This window comes from Dipodomys spectabilis, unplaced genomic scaffold, assembly GCF_019054845.1.
Source record: "Dipodomys spectabilis isolate Male_0828 unplaced genomic scaffold, ASM1905484v1 ptg000411l, whole genome shotgun sequence".
Classification (NCBI taxonomy): Eukaryota; Metazoa; Chordata; class Mammalia; order Rodentia; family Heteromyidae; genus Dipodomys; species Dipodomys spectabilis.
Window position 1 is genome coordinate 695,473 of NW_024871088.1, and position 22,447 is coordinate 717,919.

Consider the following 22,447-nt stretch of genomic DNA (forward strand, 5'->3'; position numbering starts at 1 on the left):
GTCCATGAGACTTTCTTTTTCCACTTGTGGGGCTTGAACTCTGAGCCTGGGCGTTGTCCTTCAGCTCTTCAGCTCAAGGCTATTATTCTACCACTTGAGCCAAAGCACCACTTCCAGTTTTCTGGTAGTTTATTGGAGATAATGGTTTCAAGATTTTCCTGCCCGAGCTGGCTTTAAACCGCGATCCTCAGATCTCAAGCCTCCTGAGCAGCTAGGATTACAGGCGTGAGTCACGGATGGCTAGCTTTCATGAGACTCTTATCTCCATTACACTACTGAGAAAATGCCAGAAGAGGCATCATGGTTCAGGTAGTAGAGCGCTCAACGACGCTCAAGAACAGTACCCCAAAGGCTGAGAAGGTGGCTCAGTGGTAGAGCGCTTGCCTTGCATGCATGAGGCCCTGGGTTCGATTCCTCAGCACCACATAAGCAAAAAGAAAAAAGCTGGAAGTGGCACTGTGGCTCAAGGTGTAGAGCACTAGCCTTGAGCTGAAGAGCTGAGGGACAGCGCCCAGGCCCAGAGTTCAGGCCCCACGACAGGACCCAAAAAAAAAAAAAAAAAGAACAGTACCCAAGCCCTGAGTTCAAGCCCCAGGAGTGGCACAGAATAAACAGAATCATATCCTAAATAACTTGGGGGGGGGGGGGGCTGGGAAGGTGGCTCAGTGCTGCCTTGCATGCATGAGGCCCTGGGTTTGATTCCTTAGCACCACATAAGCAGAAAAAGCCAGAAGTGGTGCTGTGGCTCAAGTGGTAGAGTGCTAGCTGAAGAGCTGAGGGACAGAGTTCAGGCCCCATGACCAGCATAATAATAATATGAATTGAAAACACAACAGCAAGTTGGACACTGGCTATCGGGGTGGCAGGGGAGGAATCAGGAATACTTCAGGGTTTTATCAGCTTGAGTGGCTGGTTGGGCCATTATCCAAATAGAGCATATTCAGAAAAGTCCAGCAAGCAGCTAGGCAAAGGCACTTGAAATCCAGGAGGTACAAACTGGAGCTGCGTAGGGAAGTACGGAAGACGGGCTGAAGGTGGGACACAGAAATGGAAGGGCAAAGAAGCAATGAAGGAAACTAAAGGTAGAACTGCCCAGGAATCAGTGTCCAGCCCAGGCTTGTCCCTACAAACACATCCACTCAGTGTGAACAGTTAGAAGGCCTCTAGAGCTGGGCACCAGGGGCTCACACCTGTAAAACTAGCTACTCGGGAGGCTGAGATCTGAGGAATATAGTGTGAAGCCTGTCCAGGCAGGAAAAGTCCATAAGATTCTTTTCATTTTTTACTTTTTTGAGGGGGAGTCCGTGGGGCCTGCACTCTGGGCCTAGGTACTTTTCCTCAGCTACTCAGCTCTTCAGCTCAAGGCTAGCACTCTACCATTCGAGCCACAGTGCCACTTCCAGCCTTTTCTGCTTATGTAGTGCTAAGGAATCAAACCCAGGGCCTCGTGCATGCAAGGCAAGCACTCTACCACTGAGCCACCTTCCCAGCTCCATCCATGAGATTTTTTCTTTAATCCATGAGATATTTATCTCCAATAAACTATTCAAAGAAGGGGGGGAGGAGTAGAGCTGTGGCTCAAGTGATAGAGCACTAGTCTTGAGCAAAAGCAGCTCAGGGACAATGCCCAGGTTCTGAGTTCAAACCCCAGGACCAGCACAAAAAAGTCCAAGAGAACATCAAACATCGAGTTCACCCCTGGAGCATTTGTGAGGACACAGAAGCCCATCGAAGCAGAAGCACAGCTGCGCACACACATACCCACACACAGATTCCCCAAGGCCACAGGGTGCCTGTGGGATTCTATCTCAGAAAACAGAATTGGGGCAGGTGGCCTCCTCTGAATCCAGCCACAACGTACCTGCACAACCCAAGGAGGTTTATAGAAGAGAAGTCCTAACTGCCAGTCTGTAATGCAAGAGCTGGCACCCAAAGCCAGTCTCACCCAGCTTCCTGTGTCAGGGCCACCATGTCATAAGACCAGCCACCTTTCCATCATCCCTTGGACGCAGGCCTCTTACCTTGTTGCATCTCAGTGCAGTCCTGCTTCACTGCGCATGCGTCCTCTCCATTTGCATCCCCAAAGCCATTAAAAAAAAAAAAAAAAACACCTCTTCCTTGGCAGGTTGTTCTGGGCCAAAATGCAGTCTTCTGGGCACAGGAAGTGGGGAGAGGCACCCCCATCCCAAATATGCACTCACTCTCTCACACACACACACTAATTCCCCAAGGCCACAAGTGAAGTTTATTGTGAAAGCTCATGGGGGAGGATGGGGCGGACAGGCTCTAGGAGGCCGAGTCAGAGGCCTCTGAGCTGTCCTTCACGTCTGTGCTCTCTGTGGTCTCGCTGACCTCACTGAGGTCCTTGCTGTCCCCTCCACTATCCTCGCCAGCCAGGCCCTTCTCTTCACGACAGCCTTCTCCTGAGCCTGGAAGCGCGTTGCCTTTGCTCTCCGTCTTGTTCTCCACAGCACCCACGTGCCTGCCCTTTTCTTTCAGCTCGAGGTGCCGCCGCAGCTGTGGACAGAAGAAGCCCAGGGAGAAGTGGGTGCAAAAAGACAGGCTCTAGGTGGCCAGATGATAGGAAAAGGGGAGCCAGGCATTGTGGCTGGCTGGGGAAAGGGACACAGGGAGAGGCAGCAAGACCAGGGCTGGACGTAAGAACGGGGTGAGGAGACCTGGTCTATTTGCTGCCCTGTTATATGAGTAAACACTCATGTGTGCTGGGCTGCTGGGAGTCCCCAAGACAGACCAGTGTCCCTTGAATGTCCTGCCTCCCAGGAGGCCTGGCCTCACCTTTCTTCCCAGTCCTGAGCAAGAAAGTCCATAGCTGACCTCTAACCATCCCAGTGTGTCTAGAGAGGGTCTTCTACTAGGCACCAGTGGCTCATGCCTATAATCCTACCTACTCAGAAGGCTGAGATCTGAGGATCATGGTTCAAAGCCAGCCTAGGCAAGAAAGGCTGTGAGATTCTTATCTCCAATAAACTACTCAGAAAAAGCCAGAAGTCACATTGTGACTCAAATGATAGAGTGCTAGCTTTGAGAAAAAGCTCAGAAACAGCACCCAGGCCCTGAGTTCAAGCCCCAGGACAGGTGCATACACATGCACACACTCACATTCACACACACACTCACATTCTCTCTCTCTCACACACACACACACACACACACACACACGTAACACAAGAGCTGACACCCGAAGCCAGTCTCACCCAGCCTCCTGGGTCAGGGCTGCTGTGTCATATGGCTGGCCATCTAGCTCCTTGGCTGCAGGGCTCTTACCTCATCAGCCATCTGAGTGAGGTCCCGCTTCATTGCATATGCATCTTCTCCATCTGCATAGTATTTGGGCTCCACTTCGCTGATCCTGAAGGAAGGAAAATCCAAGCCAACCTATGGGCAAAGTCTCCTGGTCTTCTGTAGCATCTACTAATTGGGTGTCATTATCCTGACTGATTTTGCTCATCCTGAAAGAACTCTTTCAGCTGGGTGCAGGTGGCTCATGCCTATAATTCTAGCTATTTAGGAAACTAAGATCTGAGGATCACGGTTCAAAAATAGCCTGGGCAGAAAAGGCCCCCGAAGACTCCTATCTCCAATTAACAACTGAACCATCAGAAGTGGAGCTGTGGCTCAAAAAGCTCAGGGACAGTGCCCTGGATTTCAAGTTCAAGCCCCATGAACAACAACAACAAAGGTGTTTTAAGTAGTCACATTTCCACCATGCACTTCTCTGTTGAACCCACAAAAGGCTAGTATTAAGCATCCATTACATTGCCTGCTGCTCTATCCTTAGATTGACTAGTAATGACTTGTTTCTGTGGTGTCGTGTGTGTGTGTGCGTGTGCGTGTGCGTGTGTGTGTGTGTGTGTGTGTGTACTGGGGCTTGAACTCAGGGCCTTAAGTTCCTCTTGGCTGAAGATGGAGTCTCATGGGCTTTTCTGCCTGACCTGGCTTTGAACTGCCATCCTCCCATCTCAGCCTCCTGAATAGCTAGGATCACAGGCGTGAGCCACCAATCAGGCTTTGGTGTCTTGTGAGCTGAAGCTCTGAATCCAGTATTCTTCCTTCCCTTCCCTTTGTTCTCTTTCATTTACTGAGCAATTGCTGGGTCTTCTGCTCAGCACTAGTGCTGGGAACCAGGAGAGGGTGCTAGAGCTGCCGGAGGGCGGCTGGAGAAGAAGCAAGACTTGATTGCTACTTAAAAACAAAGGAATTGTTGGCAATTCCCATGAAACAAGTCTTAGATGCATCCTTGGCTGGGTCAAAGGATTCTCCCTGGATTGGGTGTTGAACCTGTTCCAAGCCACTGCCCTGCCCAGACCTTCTCTTCACCCTACCTTCACACCACAGCTGAGTGTGCCTCAGTGGGCCCTCCATGGGCTGCCCACTTCAGCCTTACTCTCACATGGCTTTTTACCTATACTGGGCACTGCCAGGTTTTGTCTCCCTTGAGGGACACAGAGAAGCCATGTTCTGAGCAGACCTGCCCCCGCCTACCACAATGCTCAGGGCTCTCAGTCCCATGCCATGCCTGCCCTCAGCCCTTCCTTCCTGCAACTCCCTTTTCTTCTCACACACGGATCCTTGTGGGTGACTTTTGGGACATCCTGCCTCTCAACCTCTGTTCATACACAAAGCCTATCACTCACCAACTCCAAACTCACTCTAAGAAGCCTTCACCAGGCTTGGCGGTGTAGCTCACGCCTGTAATCTACCTACTCATGAGGATGAGATCTGGGGATCACGGTTCAAAGCCAGCCCAGGTTGCAAAGGCTATGAGACTCATATTTCCAATAAGCTCCTCAAAACAAAAAGAGCTGCAAGTGGTGCTTTGGCTCAAGTGATAGAGTGCTAGCCTTGAGACAAAGATGCTCAGGGGCAGTGCCCAGGCAGAGTTCAAGTCCCAGGACCACCCCTCCCCCCCAAAAAAAGCCTCCACCAGCTGCTAAATATTCCTATACCCAGAAGACATCCAGGCTTCTGGTTCCACATCTCACCTGGGGTAGACCTCACCAGGCAGCTCGTCAGCCAGTAGCCACTGAATATAGAGACATGTCTGGAGTCTACTGCCTCCTCCCCTTCCCAGTCCCCCCTGTCCTGGCCCAACTCGGTACCATACCCCACAGAAAGACATCGATGTACTTACTGAAAGTTGAGGGTGTTGGAATAGAGGTGCAGGGCGGCCCGGTTACTGCAGGGGAACAAGGCACTGCTGAGCTGCACAAACTTGGCCAAGCAAGTAGGCAGGCCATGTCCAGGTCCTGCCCCTCCTCCTGGTCCACCCTTCCCACTAATCCTACTTCCTCCCAGGTCTTCTCCAAAAGGCAGGGCACCCCAGAACCCTTGTGAAGATGGTAAGTCTGCCTCCCCCTCCCCCACATTGCCCCTTCCCTCAGCTTGGCTTCCACCTCTTCCTGACATGGAGGGAGACGTATTTAGCATTGAAGTTCTCTATCATGGCTCGAGAGGCCTGGTCCATCAGCTTCTGAGCCAGGCCAAGGCGCCGATGGGAACGCTTCACAGCCTGGAAGAAGATGGAGTAGGAGTGGGACGGTGACGGCTGCCCCTCCCCCATCCATCCAGGCCCAAGCCTCAGCGAGCTCTACTCACCAGTGAGGTGATATGTCCATGGGGCACGTCATCTGGGTCCTCTTCCCTGCAGGAAAAAGGAGGGGCCTAGAAAGGAGCCTCGGGTAGGCAAAGTTAGCAGTGCAAATTCCTTGAGGCTGAGACAAAGGTATCCTAGACTTGGGCTGAGAATGTCAGGGATCAGGTTGCTGGCGCTCTACCACTGAATCCACATGTCCATGTATGCAACATATTTGCAAAGGAAGAAACCCAGGAAAGAGGTTATATGGAAACTCTGTACCTTCTGCTTAATGTTTCCACAAACTTAAGTTGCCCTGAAAAAATCCTATTAATTTTTTGTTGTTGTTGTTTTGTCGGTCGTGAGGCTTGAACTCTGGGCCTGCGCGCTGTCCTTCAGCTCTTCAGCTCAAGGCTAGCACTCCACCACTTGAGCCACAGCACCACTTCTGGCCTTTTATGTTTATGTGGTGCTGAGGAATTGAACCCAACTCATGCATGCAAAAGGCAAGGCCAAGCACTGAGCCACCTTCCCAGCCCCTATATATATATATATATATATATATATATATATATATATATTTTTTTTTTTTTTTTTTGTGCCAGTTTTGGGGTTTGAATTTAGGGCCTATGCACGGTCTCTGACCTTTTTGCTCAAGGCTAGCACTCTACCACTTGAGCCACAGTGCCACTTCTGGCCTTTTCTGTTTATATGGTACTGAGGAATTGAACCCAGGACTTCATGCATGCTAGGCAAGCACTCTACCACTAAGCCACATTCCCAGCCCTCCCATCATTTTTTTTGTTTGTTTGTTTTGGGGTCCGGTCGTGGGGCCTGAACTCTGGGCCTGGGCACTGTCCCTCAGCTCTTCAGGTCAAGGCTAGCACTCTACCACTTGAGCCACAGCACCACTTCTGGCTTTTTTCTTTTTGCTTATGTGGTGCTGAGGAATCGAACCCAGGGCCTCAGGCATGCAAGGCAAGCGCTCTACCACTGAGCCAAATTCCCAGCCCCCCATTGTTTTTTTTTAACGCACAGTAGTCCCTGGCACTGGTGGCTCATGCCTGTAATACTAACTATACAAGAGGCTGAGATCTGAGGATCATGGTTGAAAGTCAGCCTGGGCAGGAAAGTCTGTGAGACTCTTATCTCCAATAAAGTACTCCAAAAAAGCCAGAAGTGGAGCTGTGGCTCAAGTGGCAAAGCACTAGCCTTGAGCAAAAGAAGCTCAGGAACAGCACCCAGGCCCTGAGTTCTCCCCCCCTCCCACTGGCATAAAAAAATAGGCATTTAGTTACAAGGTATCTGTATCATTACAATGTATCATCAGTACTGTATCCTCACTTAAAACAAGTACTTCTCAAGTGCAACATGTTTCTGTTTGCTTCGGTTTGGTTTTGTGCCAGTTCAAGCTCATCCTCTCACTGAAGACTGGTGCTCTGCCGCTGAAGCTACATGTCCATGAGTGCAACACAACACATTTGCAAAGAAAGATATTATATGGAACCCTGTACCTTCTGCTCAATTTTTCCAGACTTAAGTTGTCCTAAAAAATAATCCAGTCATTTTTTTAAAACCCACAGCAGTGTTTCTAGGTCTGGACAGTGTTGGCTTCCTCCACCCATGGTTGATCCCTTCCCAGCCCCAGAACTAGATTCCTTTCTTTTTGATGACTCACATTTTGGCCAGGACGTACCCCACAATCTTCCCATTCTCGTCCTCAGCAATGTAAGAGAGCTGGTGACAGAAGAAAAGGAAGTCAGAAAATCAGTTTGCATCGGAGCAGGCTGGAGGATCTCCCGCTGTGGCCTCCTGCCTCGTGCCTGACAGCAGGGGTGAGTTCTGACAGCTTGAGACCTCCTGGCTGAGTGGCTCTGTTTCCCCTAAACCACACTGTGTGTGCCTTTCCCAGACCTGAATGAGAACAGACACAAGGTAGGAACGGGGCTCCTACCCTGCCAGGGTTCCATGCTCCCTTCAGGCACTTTCCCCTGTGCCTCTGCATGGCATCAGCAGGCCATACAACTCCCTGGGCTCTTTCATGGTCTTAGCCATTCCTTCCTGGACCTACTGAAACGCTGCTCACCTGGGGCCAGGAGAGGCCGTGGTAGAAGTAGTATTTCATCTGGTAGTTCTCAGGCAGGCAGAGGAGGTTGCAGTGCTGCATGTTCATCAGGTCCTCGGGCTGCAGGGGGGCACAGGGGCCCGCACTCAGTCCCGGGCTGCGGTGACTAAGTAGGCCTCAGTCAGGCGAGAACCCGGCTCCTGATCTAGCATCTTCTCCGACTGCCCTCCCCTGGAGCTGGGCAGGGCTGTGAATATGTGACTTTGCACGCGGCCTGGCCCACAGCCGCTGTACAAAATACCCCTTCCCAGAAAGGATCTAGAAAGGCAGGAGGTTCCGGGAGCCCACCCCACGGAGCTGTGACATCAGGCAAGCCGGGGACCTTCGCGACCCTAGCCCAGCGCGCCCTGCAGCCTCTGCGGGCTCACTCAGCCTTTCAGATCACGCGGCCACAGGAGCGCAGGGCCACCGGGTCCCCTGAGAGCATGCGCACGCGGCCACCCAGCCCGGCGCCCACGCGGCGCGGACAGCCTCCCGCCCCGGCCCCTCACCCTAGCATTGCGGATGTTCATAACGGCGGCGGGGCTTGCGGGTCCCAGCAGATCGTGAACGCGCAGTCAGCTGCCGCTGCGCTCCAGAGCAACGCAGGGGCGACCCGGGCCAGGGCTGGAGCTAAGGAACCGGCTCTCCGGAGCGGCAGCGGAAGAGGCGGCGCGCTCCGGGCCGGTCACCGACCGGAAGTACGGAGATCGCTCGACCCGCCCTCCTGGCCGCAGGCCAATGTGCAGGGTGGTCCCGCGCGCAGGGCGGGCCCGCCCACCGGGCCAATGACAGCGACCGGCCAGCGCGCTGGGCGTGGGCGCGGATGGGCGCGGCGCCGGCCGGGCGAGCCGGTGCCTGTCTGGCAGCAATGCCGGGCGGTCACCGTCCCCCTCCTGCGGGCCCACAGAACGTGCACACACTGGCAGGTGGATCAAGCTATTTTATTTCGCGCCTCCGCGGGCGGGGACCGAAGAAGGGGAGCAGCTGGGGTCGGGGTCCGTGGCGACGCGGCTCAGCAGGGAGCTCAGCATCTCCTCGCACATGGCTAGACACCGGGGCACGTGGAAGCAGCCTGCGGGGGCGGGGGAGGCACGAGCACGCACACGGGTTGGGAAGGGGGAGTGACCCGATTGCCACGACCCCCCGACCCCCAACCAGCCCTGCTGAGTCGCTGGGGACTCACCTTTGAAAGGACCCCCCTTGATGGTCAGCGCCACCTTCCCCTCTCGATTCAGATAGCCAAACCATTCCCCACGCTCGGAATCGCGGAACTGTAAGGAGACAGTGACAGCTACCACCCGCAAGCCCCACATCCCGGTGCCAGGGTGAGGGAGGGAGAGGCCCTTGCTGTCCGGCGACCACACATCCTGGTTGAAAAGGAGAGCTGGGAGCCCTGACGCGCAGCAGGCCTTGTGCTGCTGGTGGACTGGAACAGGGAATCAAATCAGCCCTACACCTGGGGTCTATTAGCCTGATGGTGTATACAGGTGTTGACACTGTCCTAACTCTGAAATGAATACTTAAAGGCTGGAGACCTGGCTCAAGTGCTTGAACACAGCCTACCAAACAAAAAGCACTGAGTTCAAACCCTAGTACTCTAGCAAAACAAAAACTAAACAATCCTTGCTGGGTGCTGGTGGCTCCTGCCTGTAATCCTAGCTACTCAGGGGGCTGAGATCTGAGGATCATGGTTCCATGCCAGCCTGCGCAGAAAAGTCCCCTAGAGACTCTTATGTCCAATTAATCACTCAAAACCTGGAAAGTGGGGGCTGGGAAGGTGGCTCAGTGGTAGAGTGCTTGCCTTGCACACATGGGGCCCTGGGTTCCATTCCTCAGCACCATATAAGCAGAAAAAGCTGGAAGTGGTGCTGTGGCTCAAGTGGTAGAGTGCTCGCCTTTAGCTGAAGAGCTGAGGGAAAGTGTCCAGGCCCAGAGTTCAAGCCCCACAACCAACAAAAAAAAGTTTATGTAAACTGTATTGTATACAATAGATTTAAAGTAAAATCCTGATGGATGCTTGTGTGCCAGGAAACTTGTGACTCCGTTGGAATTCCTGTTCCCCCAGTCCCACAGACTGCATGCACATTCCTCATCTACCCCTGCCCAGTGTCTGCTGTTTCTGATGGGGGGACACCAGGTAGGTTGGCTCAAATGACCCATTCTGAACTCTTCCCCACCTACACCCCACCCAGCACCCATTCCACCCAGGCCTTTCACTTCTTCCAGATCTCCCAAGATGTGCTCAAAGACCCCAGCTGACGCTCTTGTTCCTCACTGATAAGTAGATGGGGCCCCTTCTCGGGATCCTAGAGTAAACAAACCAGGTGCATTAAAGTCCACTATCAAAACCTCCTTACACACCTATAATCCCAGCTGCTCAGGAAGCTGAGATCTATCCATCTCAGCCTGGGCAGAAAAGCTCTTGAGACTTCATCTCTTTAGTTAAAAGCAAACCTAGAGGTGTGGCTTAAGTGGTAGAGAGCCAGTCAAGTCTTAAATTGTGACACGATGATGTGTTCTTCATATGAGGTAAAAACTAGTTCTATATCCTTTTTCTTTTTCTGGTATTGTTTTCACGACTTTTTCACTCACAGCTGGAGCTCTACCACTTGAGCCACACCTCCACTTTCAGCCTCTTGCTACTTAATTGGAAATAACAGTCTCATGACCTTTTCTGCCAACACTGGCTTCAAACTGAGATCCTGAAATGTCAGCTTCCCAAGTAGCTAAGATTACTGGTGTCCAGCCTTGCTGGTTATTTTGGAGACAAGAGTCTCGTGGACTTTTTTTTCTGCTGAGGCTGGCTTTAGACTTTGATCCTCCTTCAGACTTTGATCTCAGCCTCCTACGAAGCTAGAATTAGATAGGAGCCGCTGGCCCTGACTTTTTTTTTCCCTCATTTTTTGTAACACTGCTCATGCCTTTTCATGACTTACATTTCACTTGGACACAGGAAGACAATATACTAGCATCACAAAAAAAAAAGGAGAAAAAAAAGTAAAGAGCTAGCCACCAGTGGCTCATGCCTATAATCCTAGCTACTCAGGAGGCTGAGATCTGAGGATCACCTTTCAGAGCCAGCCCAGGTAGGAAAAGTCCCTGAGACTCAAATCTCCACTTACTTACCAGAAAGCAGGAAGTGGTGCTATGGCTCACAGTAGAGGGACAAGCCTTGAGCAAAAGAGCTCAAGCCCTGAGTTCAAGCCCCATTACTAACAACAAGAGATAGTAAAGATTTTCTGTGTTTTCTGTTCAGTTTTTTCTGGATACCTGGATTTTTGTTTTACACATTGTTTTGTTGCTTAGTGCATAATGACCTACCTGTTGGTTACAAGTTTTTGTTTGTTTGGTTTGGTTTCATTTGACACTGAGTCAGGCTGGTCACAATATCTCATGATCCTCTTTCCTCAGCCTCCAGAGTATTGGAAGCACAACTGTGTACCACACATCTAGCTCTAGCTCTTGTGATTGTTTAATGTTATTTCTTTTTTTTTTTGTCGGTCGTGGGGCTTGAACTCTGGGCCTGGGCGCTGTCCCTCAGCTCTTCAGCTCAAGGAGAGCGCTCTACCACTTGAGCTACAGCGCCACTTCCGGTTTTCTGGTGGTTTATTGGAGATAGGAGTCTCACGGTCTCTCCTGCCCGGGCTGGCTTTGAACCGAGATCCTCAGATCTCAGCTTCCTGAGTAGCTAGGATTACAGGCGTGAGCCACCAGCGCCCGGCTTAATGTTATTTCTAACCTGTTCATATATATATATATGGCTGGGAAGGTGGCTCAGTAGTAGAGTGCTTGCCTCACATGCATGAGGCCCTGGGTTCGATTCCTCAGCACCACGTAAGCAGAAAAAGCCGGAAGTGGCGCTGTGGCTCAAGTGGTAGAGCGCTCACCTTCAGCTGAAGAGCTGAGGGACAGCGCCCAGGCCCAGAGTTCAGTTCAAGCCCAGGACTGGCAAAAAAAAAAAAAAAATATATATATATATATATATGTGATTATGTATATGATATATATATGATATATATGTATGTATATCACACATATATATATGTATATATAGTGCTGGTCCTGGGGCTTGAACTTGAGGCCTGGGTGCTGTCCTTAGGTTTTTGTGCTCAAGGATAGCACTCTGCCACTTGAGCTACAACTCCATGCCCAACTTGTTTGGTAGTTAATTGGAGATAAAAGTCTCATAGACTTTCCTGCCAGGGGTGGCTTCAAATGCAATCCTCAGATATCAGCCTCCTGAGTAGCTAAGACTGCAGGTTTGAGCCACCAGCTTCCCATTTTGTTTTAAACCAGTGGCCTATTCTTTAATGAATACATTCAGTAGTGAGATGCAGACACAGGTGTGGTATTTGTGCTGTTTGGAGATAATAGTAAACAAGTGAGATGGCTAAAGATGTCGTTCCAATTGTATTGTAATAGAAACACAGCAAGAATGTGGTTGGCTCTAATCAAAATGGAAATAGTGTTAGATTTCAGTTACAAGTTAGTGCAAATTCTAATTTTCTCTAAGGTCTCAAGCTCATAGACTCCAGATAAGAATCTCAGCCACGGGCTGGGAAGGTGGCTCAGTGGTAGAGTGCTTGCCTTGCATGCCTGAGGCCCTGGATTCGATTCCTCAGCACCACATAAGCAAAAAGAAAAAAGCCAGAAGTAGCACTGTGGCTCAAGTGGTAGAGCGCTAGCCTTGAGCTGAAGAGCTGAGGGACAGTGCCCAGGCCCAGGGTTCAGGCCCCACGACCGGGCCAAAAAAAAAAAAAAAGAAATCAAAACTAGAAGTGGCACTGTAGCTCAAGTGGTAGAGCAATACTCTTGAGCAAAAGAGTTCCAAGACAGCACCCAGACCTTGAGTTCAAGCCCCATGATTGACCAAAAAATGAGAGAAAAAGAAACAGCTTAGCTTGCCCCGAGCCTCTGGCCATCCTTGACCTCTCCTCTCAACTCAAGGCTCAGAAATTCTGTCTCAGCTCCTGTGTCACCCCAAGATGTCCTGTGTCTAGCAGCACAGCCATGCTCTTAGCACGCACAGCCCCTGCCCTGGCCAGGGCCTAGGTCCACTTCCTCCCCTACCTCCCTCCCATCTCCTCTGGGCCAGGAGGGGACAAGGATGTGCTCACCTGGCGGAAGGTGTACTCAGCCACCTGGTCAAAGAGGCGCAGCAAAGCAGGGTCCCCGCTGTCACGGTAACCCATAAGGAAGGCAACCATGGCCTCACAGTGTGGCCACCAGAGCTTCATGTCCCACTCCAGCTGAGAGCAAAGCACAGGCAGGTGATGGAAAGTGGGGGGGCTGCAGCCTTCTCAGCAGGACCTCACCCCATCCTTTTGTCCCTGCTCAGTCTTCACCAGGTTCAGGGTGCTATATGAGATACTGAGGGGGACGGTGTCCTGAATGATCCTCAGAATGGTTCTAGCTTACTGACCTGAACGCATCCCAAGCAATTCCTTAACAGGATAGAGGGGGGGTGGGACCCCCCTTTAGCCCTTGAATTGAAAGGTCCTGTTTGAGCCAGGATGTTTCACACCCCTTGAACATTGTTCCCACCTGGGCCAGCGCAGACCTCCGAATGGTCAAGGCCCTGCTTCTGACTGCGACCAAGTGACATAGGTCTTTTTTTTTTGGGGGGGGGGGTCCAGTCATGGGGCCTGAACTCTGGGCCTGGGCGCTGTCCCTCAGCTCTTCAGCTCAAGGCTAGCGCTCCACCACTTGAGCCACAGCGCCACTTCTGGCTTTTTTCTTTTTGCTTATGTGGTGCTGAGGAATCGAACCCAGGGCCTCATGCATGCAAGGCAAGCGCTCTACCACTGAGCCACCTTCCCAGCCCCATGACATAGGTTTAATGGGGCTTGAACTCTGGGCCTGGGCGCTGTCCCTCAGCTCTTCAGCTCAAGATGAGCACTCTACCACTTGAGCCACAGCATCACTTCCAATTTTCTGGTGGTTTATTGGAGATAAGAGTCTCATAGACTTTCCTGCCCAGGGTGGCTTCGAACCTCGATCCTCAGATCTCAGCCTCCTGAGTAGCTAGGATGACAGGCGTGAGCAACTGGCACCCGGCTGGGTTAAGTTTTGAGCTCTAGGTTTAAATCCAGCCCCAGTTTCTGCTTCTGTTAGAGCAGGCTGATGACTGGACAGAAAGCCTTAGGGCCAGGCCAGCCATCTGAGGCCCTGGGCTCTCTCACCTGGGTAGGGCAGAGACCGTCAGCGTCCTTGAAGTAGAAGAGGCCTCCGTGCTCCTCGTCCCATCCCGAGTGAAAGGGCAGCAGGAGGAACTTGTCAATGATATGGGCTCGAAGTTTGGGATCCTCTTTCCGGCTGGCATAACGTAGCAGGAACCAGCCCGCTTCTAATGCGTGGCCTGAAGAGAAGTCAGGGTAAGGGAGGAAGGGATCTGACCCCCAGTCTTGGGGCATTCAAGCCCTGCTCCCTCCTTTCCTCCCTCCCTAACGGGAAGAATAGTGCTGAACTCCCCTCCCCCATGGGTTGACCCCGTTTTCACCCTTTCAGTCCTACCTGGGCCACTCCTCAGACTTGGCAAGCCTGTCTATCCTCTAAGCCTTTCCCCATCCTCCTCCCCCCCCCCCCCCCCGGAAGTCGAGGGGCTTGAACTCTGGGCCTTGACACTGTCTCTTAGCTTTTCAGCTCAAGGCGAGTGCTCTACCACTTGAGCCACAGCGCCACTTCTGGATATCTATCTGGTGGTTAATTGAAGACTTTCTTGCCCAGGCTGGCTCTGAACCTTGATCCTCAGATCTCAACCTCCTGAATAGCTAGGATGACAGGCGTGAGCCACCAGTGCCTGCCTTGCATATGCCTTTTTGTGTGTGCCTGCCAGTACTGGGACTTGAACTCAGGGCCTGGGAGCTATCCCTTAATTTCTTTTGCTGAAGGCTGGCACTTGAGTCACAGCTCTACTTCTGGCTATATTTTGGAATTAAGAGTCTCAAGGACTTTCCTAATGGGGCTGGGTTTAAACCAAAATCCTCAGATTGCAGCCTCCTGAGCAGCTAGGATTATACACATGAGCCACCTGCTCTGGCTTTCTGTCTACTCTTTGGTGAAAGGAGAAGGGAGGAGGCAATTCCCCACAGCTAAAATCTCAAGTTCAAGGCTGAGGCTCTCTTTCTCCAAGACGAGCCCAACACACTCTGCCCCCTCACCTGGGTTCTGGTGTCTTCCTAGACAACCGGGAAGTTCCTTGCCATCCACTGACACATTCTCCAACACAACCTGTCCACCCCTCTGCCAGGGAAGAGCAGAAGACAGCTCTGTTTCTGGGCCCTAGCTCGACAGCTAAAAAGAATCAGCCTAAAAAAATCCCCTCCTTCCTGTCTACCCGCCCACCTGGCAGCACAGAATGGCATTTTGGTTCATTCCCATGGGCCTAACAGCCTCTAGTCCTTGCTCCAGGCCCGGCCCTCTCGAGGGGAAGGGCAGGCTCGAGGGGAAGGGCAGGCGAGGCAAACTGGGAAGCCCATGGAGGCCTGAGTGGGATAGGGATGAGGTCCCCATCTCCTGGCCGCAGGATCTACCCACCGCCCAGTCCCTCCAACGCTCAGCCCCACCCACCTTCCCCACAAGGCACTTCCAGGTTCTCCCAGAGCGCACTGCTGGAGAGCTGGAGGGTGGGTGGGGAGAGGGGGGGGTACTTCACCTGGACGTGCTGCAGAATCCTGTGGGCACACCAGTCCTCCAGCTCGCCATATTTGCCTGCCAGCTCGGCATCGTCCTCGCTGAGCTGCTGCACCAGGTGGAGCAGCATCATGGGCACCGCCATGGGCTCCGCGGCGGGGGCGCCCGAGAGCTGGGGCTGGCCCAGCCCAGAGGGGTCCTCCCGCACCCAGTGGACGATTTCATCCATCATGCCTACTGCCTCATTCTGCAGAGAGGGGCCCAGGTGAGGCTGCATCCCTTGCCCCCCATGATCCTGTGGTGGGAAGGCTGAGGCCCCCGGTGCCTTCCAGGGCACCAGGAATACAACTCCAGGGCGGGCCTTGAGGTGTGTTCAGTGCTGGGGGCCGGGGTCTAGCAGCACAGGGGACCCATGAAGGAGGCAGAGGACCCCTCCAGCTAAGCACAAGGCACTGCTGGAACCCTGGGGGTCAAGGTGGTTGAAGGAGACTTCTAGGGAAAAGAGGGGCCATATTGTACAATAGGATGGAGGCATGTGGGGTGGGGGCCTCCAGCCCAGAGATGGGGCAGCCATGGCAGGGTCTCAGGACATGTCCTTTTTTTTTTTTGCCAGTCAGTCCTGGGGCTTGAAATCAGGACCGGGGCACTATGCCTTAAACTTGTTTTGCTCAAGGCTAGAGCTCTAACACTTGAGCCACAGCACCACTTCTGGCTTTTTTTGTGTATGTGGTACTGAGAGGAATGGAACCCAGAGCTTCATGCATGCTAGGCAAGCACTCTACCACCGAGCCACCTTCCCAGCCCAGGACATGTCTGTTTTGTGTGTGCCAGTCCTGGGGTTTGAACTCTGGACTGGGGGCTGTCCTTGAGCCTCTTTGGCTCAAGGCTCGTGCTCTACCACGTAGAGCCATAGCACCACTTCTAGACTTTTCTGAGTAGTTCATTGGAGATAAGACTCATGGACTTTCCCAAGAAGGCTGGCTTGGCATTGCAATCCTCAGATCTCAGCCTCCTGAATAGCCAGGACTACAGGCATGAGCCAACAGCGTCCCACGCAGGACATGCTTTAAAGGTGCAGCTCTAAGAGCCAGCAGCCTCTTCCCACTCACCTGGTACCGCACATCCCCTGTGACCCTCCACAGCTCGTTCATGGCCATGGTGTAAAAGCACTCGCTGAAGATGGTCCGCTGCACCTTGCTTGGGCGGCCGTCCCGAGTGAGGACAAACGCGCATTTCTTGCCAGGAGGAGCCACACGCGCACAACGCAGCAGAAACTCGCCCCCTGGTGGTGGGGGAGCGAGCATTGGCCAGGACTCCTGAAGACCCGCCCCATCCCCAGGCCGTGGCACCTCCCAAGGAACACCGCCCCCCAAGAATCAGGCACTTTGAGGCAGCTCTATTGAGTGAACAGGGGTGAGGCCCTTGCGGGGGAGGACGCGGGAGAGGAGTCAACACCTGCTTTTGCTGAGTCCAGAAGTTGAGATTGGTGGAAGCGCTGGAAATGGCGGTACAAGTGACAATACATCCACACCTGCGGCGGGGCAGAGGGGTCACCGTGGGGAAGGAGTGTGTGTATGGGGGCGGGGGAGCACAGCGTGGCAGTGACAGGCCGCGGTGAGTGCCGCACCGAGGCTGCAAGGACACTGCTACCCACCTGCCTCGCTTGCAGCCAGACATATTTGAGGTCGTCAAATACCTTCCCGTCGTGGCCAAGGCACGTGAAGAAGCCCCTGTGGGACATCCGGGGCGAGGCAAAGCGGGGAGGAACTTTGCACCCCTCCCCACAAGCTCCCTGGCTCCCCTGCCCCCCCCCCCAGCAGATCGGAGAGTCGCCCGAGGGAGGCAGGGGTTTGGGCGAGGGGCAGAGCCGCTGGCGGGGCAGCTCACCCGTGCTCCTGGTCGTGGGAATGCTCCACCCAGAAAGCTACCACGCGGTCCAGCTCCTGCTCCACGCGCTCCTTCCACACCTGCAGCGTCTCCCGCTCGCTCTCCATGTCCTGGGGGCGGGCAGGCGGGGGACATGCGGGGCTCCCTACCGGGACTTCCTCAACGCCCTGGGGCACCGGTTTCCTCTGCGGGCTCCACTGGGCTCCGCAGCTGCCTGACCCCTTCACCCCCCTCCCCTTCTAGCCTTCCACCCCATGTCTGCGCTGGGCTTTCCACGCCACCGATCCCCTGGGACCAGCCAAGAGAGCCCCGCTCCCGCCGGACTGCCACCCCAAGAGACCCCAGTTCATCACCCACTTTCTTCCAGGAAGACGACGGAGTTGCTGGCGGGTCCCGTGACTGACACTCAGCTGACCAAGCTGCGCCCCACCCACCAGCCCCTCCTCAGAGTTTGGAGGGTTGGGGGCGGTGCCCACGCGGTGGGCGGGGTTTGCTTGTCCTCCCCTCCCCCACCCCCACTCCCGCTGCTCTCAGTTCTTTCCGACCCTCTGTTAGAGTTGGGTAGAGAGCTTTGATGGCCTCTACTGGGCACCCTTGGCTCAAGATCCTTGTGACGGGCTGAGAATGTGGCTTAGTGGTAGAGTGCTTGCCTAGCATGCATGAAGCCCTGGGTTCTATTCCTCTGTACCATATACACAGAAAAAGCTGCAAGTGGCACTGTGGCTCAAGTGGTAGAGTGCTAGCCTTGAGCCTACAGAGGCTCAAGGAGAGTGCCCAGACCCTGAGTTCGAGCTCCAGGACTGGCAAAAAAAAAGAAAAGAAAAGAAAAGAGAAAAAGATCCACGTGGTGAGAAATGCTGGATGAGGAGACAAGGAGAGCTTCTGGTGAAGGGAACTGGATCGGAGGACTGTTGAGGCTGGCGGTCCTCACTAGTGTGCGGCTGGGTACAGGAAGAGAGGGGGCAGCTGGAAATGCTTGAAACCAGAGATGGGTACAGCCACTGGTCCTGAGTGTGTGTGTGTGTGTGTGTGTGTGTGTGTGTGTGTGTGTGTGTTGGTCCTGGGGCTTGAACTCAGGGCCCGAGTTCTATTCCTGAGCTCTTTCACTCAAGGCTAGCATTCCACCACTTGAGCCACAGCAACAAGCAACACTTCTAGTCTTCTCATGGTTAGTTGGAGATAGGCGTCTCATGGACTATCCTGCCCCGGCTGGCTTTGAATTGCAATCCTAGGATCACAGTCTCCTAGCTGGAATTATGGGGGTGAACCACCAGTACCTAGTTTGACCCTGACTTCTTCACCACAAAGGATGCTGCTAGGAAGCCAGACTAACACTGCAGGTCAGGCCTGACCTCCAGCTGCCCAGCTTGCTTCAGGTAGCTCCATGACGGTGTAATAATCCCTTCAGAATCTTTGAGACAGGGTAACCACATTGAACCTACCCCCATTGTCACTACCTGCCAGGACCTTCCCTACTTAGTACAATTATATGCAGAAGGTGTTTCAGGAACCAAAATGTCTGAGGTCCTTAGGCTCCTAGAGTGGCTTGGGGAGCTAGGATAACTTCTGGAAGGTTATGCCCAGGGGCATCACTAGGTCTTTGTGCCTTGTTGATATAGTTCTGGAAGAGGATCAGCACAGAGGTTCCAGGACCTGGCCCTGTGCTGGGGCATCGTATCATGATGGCTACCTCCTTCCAGATGGCTTGGCTCATGCTGTGGGCTGTCCCCCACCACCACCAGTTTGCCTTTGTGATGTCCCTGGGGCTGGCAGGCCTGCCGTGTCCATGTCCACTCTTGGCTTAACTCATGCTTCAGGTCCCCTGGCTCACAGGTGTGTCATTACTAATGCTGCCTCAGTCCATGTCCTGCCTCTCCCCTGCCTCCCGTGCACAAACTGCTTCCCTCACACCAAGGGTAAGCTTTGGCATGTTCCTGGGGGGTAGTCCTGCGTCCAGGGAACCGAATCCAGTCCAAAGGTAGAGACTCGGAAGTCCCTCTTCTCCTTTCTTCCCGGAGGCTGAGAAGGGCTGTGCTCAGACTCAAGCCTGGTATTGCAAGACCAGTAGCAGAGACACTCCGTGTGTGATCCTGTCATTCCTGTGACGCAGGTGGGTGCAGTGAATGCGAGGACAGGTGGCCCCACAGGTGCTGGCCACAGACTAGGACGTGAAGAACCTTTGAACCCCTCCCAAGCTAAGTGTCTGCATCTGACAGATCTGAACAGGCCTCTCCGGTTCTGGCCTCTTCACTCCAGCTGCACCATGCTCCTTTCTTTTCTCCTTCCTACCTTCATTCTTTTCTTTCTTCCTCTCTCTTCTTTTTTTTTTGTTAGTCATGCATGGGGCTTGAACTCTGGGCCTGGGCACTGTCCTTCATTTCTTCAGCTCAGGGCCAGTACTGTACCACTTGAGCCACAATGCCACTTCCAGTTTTCTGGTGGTTTAATGGAACTAAGAGTCTCATGGACTTTCCTGCCCGAGCTGGCTTTGGACCACGATCCTCAGATCTCAGCCTCTTGAGTAGCTAGTATTATGGGCATGAGCCACTGGAGCCCAGCTCTTTTTTTTTTTTTTTTGGTATGCCAGTCCTGGGCTAGAACTAAGGGCCCAAGTGCTGTCCCTGAGCTCTTTTTGCTCAAGGTTAGTGCTCTACCACTTGAGCCACAGCCCTACTTCTGGTTTTTTGAGTAGTGTAGTGGAGATAATGTCTCATGGACTTTCTTGTGCCAGCTGGTTTCGAGCTGCGATCCTCCAATCTTAGCTTCCTGAGTAGGATTACAGATGTGAGCCGCTGGGACAGCCCTTTTTTTTTTTTCTTTTGTCGGTCTTGGGGCTTGAACTCTGAGTCTGGACGTTGTCCCTCAGCTCTTCAGCTGAAGGCGAGCGCTCTACCACTTGAGCCACAGTGCCACTTCTGGTGGTTTATTGGAAATGAGTCTCATGGACTTTACTACCTGGGCTGGCTTTGAACCTCGATCCTCAGATCTCAACCTCCTGAGTACCTAGGATTACAGGCATGAGCCACTGACACCCAGTGGGCCTGGGCACTGTCCCTCAGCTCTTCAGCTCAAGGCCAATATTGTACTGCTTGAGCCACAATGCCACTTCCAGTTTTCTGGTGGTTTAATGGAAAAAAGGGACAGCCCTTTTGTTCAATGTTAGCACTCTACCATTAGAGCCACAGCTCTACTTCTGGTGTTTTGGTGGTTAAGTGGAGACAAGAATCTCATGGACTTTCCTGTTCAGGTTGGCTTTGAACCTCCATCTTCAAATCTGTCTCCTCAATAGGATTACAGGCATGAGGTACCAGTGCCCAGCTGGAAAGGACAGTATCTCATCTGTCTCCATACCCCTACGGACGGGGTGGCTGAAATGTTTCCCAATCTTCGTGCTCCACAGGTACCTGGCCAAACCAGAGCCCTAGAGGTTGTAGGTCTCCTGGGGAGATACCAGGTCCTGGGTTCCATCTGAGGCAGGTCGGAGTTCCTATGATAGGAAATGGCCAAGGCCTGTGGTGTAAAGACCAGCAGGCTAGGTGGAAGGACACAAGGCTTGCAGGGAAGCCATGCTACTGGACCTTCTTCCAGCCACCAGCACGTGCGGGAAAGCACAGTAGTGTGGGAGGGGCGACAAAGGCAGCCCTTGGTAGCAGAGTGGTGGTGTGTGGAGGGAAGCATGCCCCTCACACCCTTACAACAGACCTGAGGGGAGGGGCCAGGTTGCTCTCCTTAACTAGCCTGGCACCGGGACCTGCATGCTCGGGCTGACCCTGGACAGTCTTGGGCTCCTTGTCCCCCAGGCGCTCTTGGCCTGCTTGCTGCACACTTTGCCCAGCACTCAGTCCATTGGATCCTGGCTGTGCTGCTCCTTCCAGGGGCTGAGCTATCAGTATGGCTCAGTCTTGCTCAAGAGAAAACAGCAAAAGCTGGCTCATGCCTGTAATCCTAGCTACTCAAGAGGCAGAGATCTGAGGATCCCAGTTCAAAGCCAGCCAGAGCAGGAAAATCTGTGAGACTCATCTCCAAGAAACTGCTCGGAAAAACCCGTTAGTGGAGCTGTGGCTTAAGTGGTAGAAGGCTAGCCTTGAGCTACAGAAGCTCAGGGACAGCACCCAGGCCCTGAGTTCAAGCTGACCTGAGTTCATAACTGACCATAAAAAAAAAAAGGAGCTGGGAAGGTGGCTCAGTGGTAGAGCGCTTGCCTTGCATGCCTGAGGCCCTGGGTTCCATTCCTCAGCACCACATAAGCAAAAAGAAAAAGTTGGAAGTGGTGCTGTGGCTCAAGTGGTAGAGCGCTAGCCTTGAGCTGAAGAGCTGAGGAACAGCGCCCAGGTCCAGAGTTCAGGCCCCACGACCGGACCCAAAAAAAAAAAAAAAGGAAAGGGGCTGGGAAGGTGGCTCAGTGGTAGAGCCCTTGCCTTGCAACGTATGAGGCCCTGGGTTCTATTCCCCAGCACCACATAAGCAAAAAAGAAAAAAGCCTGAAGTGGTGCTGTGGCTCAAGTGGTAGAGTGCTAGCCTTGAGCTGAAGAGCTGAGGGACAGCACCCAGGCCCAGTTCAGGCCCCACAACCAGCCCCCCCCCCCCCCAAAAAAAAGGAAAGAAAAAAAGCGGAAGAGGGCTCACTCTTGTAGCCCCTACCAGGAGGAAGCCCCTGAGCTTGTTGTGGGTGGAAAGCATACCAGCTGCTTCTCCCCTAACCCACCCAAGGAAACTGGCTGCTCAGATGATCTGGCAGTGCTCCACCCAGTGCCCTGCCCTCTAGCGGGGAAGGAGCAGGAAGGTGATATGGTTCCCAAGGCAGTCAGCAGCAGGTGCACCAGAGGCCCCTGGGCATCACTGAAATGCCATCCTGGGGGTCCTAGCCCAAGAGCCCCCAATGTTTTTGGAGGGACAGAAGGTTAACAGATGCAGAAAACACTATGGGGAAAATGAACCATCCAACTTGTGGGAGGGACCAAAGGGAAAAACAGGGAGACAAAGAAGGGGTAACATTGTCCAAAAAGAAATGTACTCATACCCGGCACCAGTGGCTCATGCCTGTCATCCTAGCTACTTAGGAGGCTGAGACCTGAGGACTGTGGTTCAAAGCCAGCCCAGGCAGGAAAGTCCTGAGACTCTTATCTCCAATGAACCACCAGAAAACCAGAAGTGGCACTGTGGCTCAAGTGGGAGAGTGCTCACCTTGTGCTGAAGAGCTTAGGGACAGTGCCCAAGCCGAGTTCAAG

The 22,447-nt window shown here is 53.3% G+C and overlaps 2 protein-coding genes across 4 annotated transcripts; both read right to left on the reverse strand.

The window, feature by feature from the left end:
- Window positions 1-2,222: 2,222 nt before the first annotated feature.
- On the reverse strand, window positions 2,223-8,390 carry Naa10 (N-alpha-acetyltransferase 10, NatA catalytic subunit). The gene is made up of 8 exons (XM_042667493.1): window positions 8,210-8,390; window positions 7,680-7,778; window positions 7,272-7,330; window positions 5,617-5,662; window positions 5,415-5,530; window positions 5,153-5,197; window positions 3,286-3,370; window positions 2,223-2,517 (listed from the first exon to the last, which is right to left on the reverse strand). The coding sequence occupies exons 1-8, from the start codon at window positions 8,228-8,230 to the stop codon at window positions 2,287-2,289; spliced, it is 702 nt and encodes a 233-aa protein (XP_042523427.1). The 5' UTR covers window positions 8,231-8,390; the 3' UTR covers window positions 2,223-2,286.
- A 235-nt stretch (window positions 8,391-8,625) lies between these two features.
- LOC122097020 (renin binding protein) lies at window positions 8,626-17,647 on the reverse strand. 3 transcript variants are annotated; one of them, XM_042667489.1, is made up of 11 exons: window positions 17,577-17,647; window positions 17,220-17,329; window positions 16,987-17,062; window positions 16,788-16,863; window positions 16,442-16,614; window positions 15,355-15,579; window positions 14,861-14,942; window positions 13,883-14,058; window positions 12,818-12,949; window positions 8,884-8,971; window positions 8,626-8,772 (listed from the first exon to the last, which is right to left on the reverse strand). In XM_042667489.1, exons 2-11 carry the CDS (start codon window positions 17,324-17,326, stop codon window positions 8,642-8,644), a joined length of 1,266 nt encoding a protein of 421 aa, XP_042523423.1. In that variant the 5' UTR covers window positions 17,327-17,329; window positions 17,577-17,647; the 3' UTR covers window positions 8,626-8,641. The 3 variants fall into 3 exon arrangements, with proteins under 3 accessions (XP_042523423.1, XP_042523424.1, XP_042523425.1); XM_042667490.1 differs by lacking the exon at window positions 17,577-17,647 and having other exon boundaries at window positions 14,861-14,939; window positions 17,220-17,523; XM_042667491.1 differs by lacking the exons at window positions 15,355-15,579; window positions 17,577-17,647 and having other exon boundaries at window positions 17,220-17,522.
- Window positions 17,648-22,447: the final 4,800 nt, after the last annotated feature.